The sequence below is a fragment of the Trifolium pratense genome, linkage group LG1 (assembly GCF_020283565.1).
Source record: "Trifolium pratense cultivar HEN17-A07 linkage group LG1, ARS_RC_1.1, whole genome shotgun sequence".
NCBI lineage: Eukaryota > Viridiplantae > Streptophyta > Magnoliopsida > Fabales > Fabaceae > Trifolium > Trifolium pratense.
Genome location: NC_060059.1, coordinates 7,913,580 through 7,920,355, shown reverse-complemented (window position 1 = coordinate 7,920,355; position 6,776 = coordinate 7,913,580). Strand labels below are relative to the sequence as shown.

At 32.0% G+C, this 6,776-nt stretch overlaps 1 protein-coding gene across 2 annotated transcripts; it reads right to left on the bottom strand.

The window, feature by feature from the left end:
- Positions 1-5,008: 5,008 nt before the first annotated feature.
- On the bottom strand, positions 5,009-6,262 carry LOC123922733. Of its 2 annotated transcripts, XM_045975434.1 has the most exons (2): positions 5,821-6,206; positions 5,009-5,748 (listed from the first exon to the last, which is right to left on the bottom strand). In XM_045975434.1, the coding sequence occupies exons 1-2, from the start codon at positions 5,996-5,998 to the stop codon at positions 5,261-5,263; spliced, it is 666 nt and encodes a 221-aa protein (XP_045831390.1). In that variant the 5' UTR covers positions 5,999-6,206; the 3' UTR covers positions 5,009-5,260. The 2 variants fall into 2 exon arrangements, with proteins under 2 accessions (XP_045831390.1, XP_045831386.1); XM_045975430.1 differs by having other exon boundaries at positions 5,009-6,262.
- Between the last annotated feature and the right edge of the window lie 514 nt (positions 6,263-6,776).

Here is a 6,776-nt window from a genome sequence, read left to right as displayed (position 1 = left end):
ACAACAGGATTTTTTAAAGTAAAATTTGATAAAAAATTGTCCCCACTAAAACAATCTATTATCTTGTCCAATTACAAATCATTTTTTTCCACTTGTGTGGACTCAAGTCTTTACGGTTCTGTTCGGTAAAAAATAGTGAATAGTTGATAAGCTAGCTTATAGCGGATAACTTAGACTAGTTACAATGGTTTCAACACCAAAACACATTCAACACCCACTTTTTCACTCCACATCATTTTCTCTTTCTTCCACCTAATCATTCAACACACATTCAACTTTTACTCTCTCCAATGGTTTTTCTATTCAACACCATACCCCACCACTTTCTCTACCCCACCACTTTTTATTTCATATTCTTATTTAAATTTTAATTTTTGTTTTTATGATTAAATAACATTATAATTATCGATTAAAATTAAATTAAAATAATACACTTAACAAAATTTATTTAAATATTTTTTTTTATTTTCTTAATTTAAAATGCAATACATCACACAAATAACGTAAATTAGTACGATACAAATTAACTTAAAATGCAATACAACACACAAGTTACGTAATTAATACGATGCAAATTAACTTAAAATACGAAACAACACCACCATTGCACCACGTGTCTCCGTCCGCAGCATTCAACACAGTTGAAACAATTCATCTTCTCTTTCATCCAAGTCACATTCAACACCACCATTGCACCATTCCCTTGTGTTGAATCCCTCGTTCAACACCCAATTCAACATCCATTGTAACTAGTCTTATAAGTTAACTGATTGAATTTGTAGTGTTTGGTAAAATTAGCGGTTAAACTAGCTTATAAGTATGAAATAACATAAAAAAAAATGTATGTTTAATTAATATGTAAATTTTTTTCAAGTAAGATGATAGAGATAAAATTAAAAGAAAAAATGATAGTTCATAAGCTAATTGAAATAGCGTTTGAAAAATAAGTTATAAGCTAGTAAAATAAGTTATAAGCTCTTTTTTAAAAAATGTTAGCAAACAGAGCTTTTAGCTTATAAACTAACTTATTGGTCTTCCCAAACAGAGTCTATAGGTGATCATAGTTACTACTACATTCTTAATTATAAGTAAAAATCTATTTTTAAATTCATTAAATAACTAATATAATAGATCAAATACATTAATTATTCAACAAATCTAAAAATAACTTTTGTTTATAATTCAGACCGAAAGGAACACACGTCAAACCAAATAATTAGGAGTAACTTGAATACTGATACAAAAGTTGACAACCATCACCATTAGCATTGTATGCAAAATACAATTTGAAGAGGTCAAAGTTCAAATACACTTATAGGGTTCTTGGACAAACAAATCTCCATACTACAAAAATTTATCTAAAATTCAATGCATACCAACAATGAATTAATTAATTGGTAAGTATCTTGGTCCTCTTAAACATATAGTCAGGAGTTTGATTCCTGACTCATTCGTATGAAGAAAATTCAATTGGAAGAACCATCTTATGTACCCTACATGAGGAAATTACTAAATTAAAATATATATATATATATATATATATATATATATATATATAGTGCTAACATATCCCACAACAAAATGGAAGTCAAAATTGCACATATGTTAACTGTGATACTTAATAGACCAAATGCAAATTTAAATCTATTTACTTAATCATCTATTTTATCAACGTTATTTATCTATCATCCGATTCAATCGTATGAAGCATAAATACTCTTCAGATTAGTTATGTATCGTGTCAGACACTATTAATGTTGGACACCAACACGACACCGACACTTATAATTATACTTAATTATGTTATTTTTCTTAAATTATTATCAGTATCGACGTCTCAGTGTCCGAGCGTCTATATTGTACATGCCTCATGTCAATATTAACTATGACCGGTGAGTCCTGCCAGTTGGATCTCTTATCCTAGTTTTTAAAGTATATAGATAGATTTCACGTGAATCTACCATCATGAAAAGTAAGAAAATATAAATAGCTACTACGTACTACCGGTATGCAGGGTCTTATCATCAGGATATAATCTAGCATGAATGAGCACTGGCGGAACTAGGGGAGGGCTGAGGTGGGCCGCGGCCCTCCCCCAAAAATAGGAAATTACTAATATACCCTTGGTATTTTGATAAAATTACATATTTCTAATACTATATATATTTATGAAGGTAAATAGAAAAATAAATGCAGTGATAGCCTAGTTGGTAGATGCTTCAACGCCTATTGTGTAGAGGCGAAGGTCATGGGTTCTAACCATGCCTTTGTGGTTTTTGCTTTCTGTTTCTTTTCCCTTTTTCCTTTTCTTTTCTTTTTTCTTTTTTTTTTCTTTTAAAAATTAACTTTAACACACACCCTTGAGGATAAATTATCATCTTAAATCTGTAAAGACATAATTTTGAGATTAATGTTTTTCATATGATATATCAATTCACAATTTTTACTTTTACCAAAAAAACAAAACACAACTATTTTCAATTTAATTAATCCATGTGTAATTATCTTATATTTATTAATGAATAAATTTCAATCTAGAAATTCTTTATTGTATAGTTATGCAAGCAATAGTTCAAAGTCAATTATTGATGATTTCAAGTCACTTGACATATGCAGAGTATTATTTTCAGGTATGTAATTTAATTTTTTAATTATCAAATTATTGCTTATTATAACTTAAATTTTTATACGCAATATAATTTTTTTTATATTTAATTTATATATTATAAATTTTTTTAACGGCCCACCCAAGAAAAAAATCCTGGTTCCGCCACTGTGAATGAGCATGGGCGCACAGATAGCGTGTTCCATAAAATCTTGCAAAGGAATATATTCTCAGCTTAATTAACGTGTATGAGTGAAGAAAAGTACATAGGAATATATTCTCTTGCTATAAATGGGAAGGCTAGAAAGAAAGATGTACAAAAGTTGGTTGTTTCTTTCTTATACTAATACTAATAATCCTCATATGCTTGTTTCCAAGAATCCAGTCTTGAGTCTGGCCAGAGTTTGTGGGGAGGGTCCAGTGTGGATTTGCAGTGAAGTCTGCATATGGTAAGTAATAGTATATTTCTCTTTCTCCATCATGATCAAGATCAAGTTGAGTTTTGATAAAACTGCAAGTAGCATATTATCAATACATTTGCACATGATATTATCATTAGGTTTTTATTTTATTTTTAATCAATGATATTATCATTAGTTAAAATCCCAAAAAGTGTGATTGATAATCGATTAGTAATCATATAACTATAGTAAATATTGGGGTTGGGTGAATAGTGTTGAATTAGTTTGAGCTAAGAGTTAAAAGTTTTGGAGGTCTCGATTTAATTTCAGTTCCATGATCATGATGTAAGACATCCAAGATTTCTAGTAACACAGGCATACACATGCAAACTTGCATTTTCCAGATTTGTGAATAAGGTTGACCGCTTCTAAACAATCACTCTCACAACTGATGTTTTTATAGCCGAGATCATAACAAGTTGCAATATCCCAAGTTGAATAGCACGAAGTTCCGCCAAGAGTGCATCGCCACCATTTTCAAAGTGAGTGAACCCTGCTATCCAGCTACCATCATGGTCACGAACAACTCCACCAGCTCCTAAACAATTTAGAATATAACTCTATGCAATGGTACTTGAATCTTAGAGCCTGTTTAGTTCGCGTGGAATTATGATTTGCATATCTGCGCTTAGCCTGACTGACGGGTAAAGTTAAGTAAAAATGATCTGGACAATTTAAAATCGGACGCCCCTATCTATTACTACTGTTGTAACAACAACAAAAATCCAAATTCCACACGCACATCCCACTTAATTTGATTCATAACAGGATGGATTTAAATTATTGAATAACGAATCAAAAACTAAATAAGCATCCACAACTAAATAACAATCTAATAAATTAGAGGATTAGTTTTGACATTAAAAAAAATAATAGGGTAGTTTGTTGTCTTTCATTCTTATAGAATTATCTTATATTTAATCTAATACTCCCTCCCTCCCTCCCTACATACACACATAATACACACATAATACATGTTCTCCTCCCTCCCTACATGTTGAAGGGGGAAGGAGTAATGAAGAGTTGAACAAATACAATAAAACCAATAGTAGCACATTGCATTAAACATAAACAAACCATACATTAAAAACATCACCAAATTAACATTAAAACCATACATAAAAAGAGCTAGAGCAAGGAGGCAGTAGTTTCATACGTGGTAGTAGTTCCTTAATAATTACATTTAATTAAAGAGCTAGCTAGAGCAATTGCAGATCAAAAGACGCGAAGTTATGAGATTTATAAGCAAGTCTATCGGCAACATTATTTTCATCGTCATCATCGATCCAACTCAACAAGGCTTCCCACTCATCAGTCATCACTGTGAAGAAGATCCCTTATTTCATATATAAGAGGATCCTTACCTTACATAATTCACCAAATTCTTAACCCCTTCATTATCTGTATATGCAATAACTTTCTTCTTTCCTTTTTCTTTTAACCCAAAGCAAACCTCTTAAAATTGCTTCTCTCTCAGTTTTGTCCGGTCTTAAAGTTGGAGTGAACTTCAACTTTTGAACGAAACCACAAATCCAATTTTGTCACGCGCTTCTTAGATATCCACCACAACCTGCTGATGAAATTTTAGGCAGAAATGAACCGTCAACTTTGAGTATATCACCACCTCCTCCTCCTCTTCGTGATGATGATGATGAGTTTGCTGCACTCGATATGGTGCTACGTCAGCTTCGGGTTGTTGTAGGATACTGTATAAGCTACCAGCTACAGCTGCTGTTGCAGCCGCTGCAAATAACTGATTTCCTATAGACTTTTTATCAAAATCAGACAGTCCACGCCCATTTTAAATTTGGTAATAAAAAAATTATGAAAGTCACATAAATACTGAATACATGAATGTGTACCCTTAGTCATGAAAATGTATTGCAATTTTGAGATGCAAAAATTCACGAGAAAAGTACACCTCGCATAACAGCCTAAAAGATTAAAGAGAAAGCAATATTTCATTAACTGCAGACTATGTAGCAATACAGACAAGCACACTTACAATACAGATTCTTCTTCTTCCTCCCTCCCTACATTGAAGGGGGGAAGTAATTAAAAGTTGAACAATAAAAACAAAACAAGCAAACTACATCGAACATAAACAAACCATACTTGTAACCAAAAAAAAAAACAACAAACCATACAGTGGAAACATTGAATCATATCGTAGAAGCATCACCAAATTCCTTATCTAAAGAATATCTGATCTGTTTACAAAGTGTTGCAGATTGAAAGAAGTGAAGTTGTGAGCTTTCTTAGCGAGTTTATCAGCAACTTTATTTTCATCTCTAAGGATCGGAATCAACTCGGGTTTGCATTTCCAGTGAGGACTATCAAGAACCTTCTTTATATCACATATAAGAGGGTCATCTTTAGTAGATTTAGAGATAACAGGATTATTCACCGATTTCACAGCCTCTTCACGATCCGATTTCACCAAAACATTCCTCTTTCCCATCCCATGAACCCACAGCAAACCAGTTAAAATTGCCTGCTTCTCAACTTGGTCCAATCTTAAATTTGGATCCAACTTTTGAGTGAAACCGCAAATCCATTTCCCGGATGTGTTGCATAGAAAACCGCCACATGCTGCTAATGGAATATCAGGCTTATGTGAACCGTCCACATATAGTATCACCAGTTCTTCTTCATATTGAGTTTGCTGCACTCGATATGGTGCTACGTCAGCTTCCTCCTCCTCCTCCTCGTGGTGATGATTATGATGACGAGTTTGCTGCACTCGATATGGTGTTACGTCAGCTTTGGGTTGTTTTAGGATACTGTATACGCTACCGGCTACTACTGCTGCTGCGGCCACTGCACCCACTGCACCGGCTACTTTAAAAAACGTTGATGCCCATCCACTTCCTTCTCCTTCTTTGTCTTCCTTGCTATCCTTCTCATTTTTTCTACCCCCTGATCCACTCATCTTCTTTCTACAGATGTTATGATTATTTGCTCTTTACCAAATTAGACAATCACCCTAATCCTGTACAGTATTTATTGATGATTATGATTCATTAGAGCATAGACATATAGTATACTAAAGCAAGTAGGATTAATAGTTGCTTTAATTAATTATTGTCTATAGTTGCATTCGTACAGTTGGTGGTGGAAACTATAATAATACTCTGCCTTTTGACTAATTACATTCCACTAACTACAATGAAAGGTCGTTTTATAAAGCAAAATATAAATGTGACTGTATTGAACTTTACCTTTTTAAAAAGCAGAATAATTGAGGTTTTATTAATAATATTATTGAGGTATATACTTTTAAATAGAACTAGTATCCGGACCCGTGCCAAGCACGGGTAAAAAATATATTTATAAAAGAGTTAAAAGAAAATTTTCATCTCTATAAATATTTAAATTTTATTTTTAGTCTCTGTATTCTTTTTAGCATATTTTAGTCCTTTAAATATTTTTTGTCATAATATTTGATTCTTGCTTTTAAGTCAACTCATATGCACTCTTTATATTCATGAAAGAGTTTTTGTATTCATGTTTATGTTTATATTGTTATAAGAATCTCTCTTGTCGAAATTTTGAATTTTTTTCACAGTCATATTTATTAAATATATAGAAATCTATCTTGCAAAATTTTAATTGTTTTTAACATGGGATGAGTTAAATATCAATTTTTAAGTTTGTGACGCTTAATTCGTCAAAAAAAAAAAATTGGCATTTAAAAATCCATTTTTTGT

Coding starts and splice junctions, on each gene's coding strand:
- LOC123922733 (XM_045975430.1), bottom strand. CDS start 5,998: ATGAGTGGATCAGGGGGTAGAAAAAATGAGAAGGATAGCAAGGAAGAC.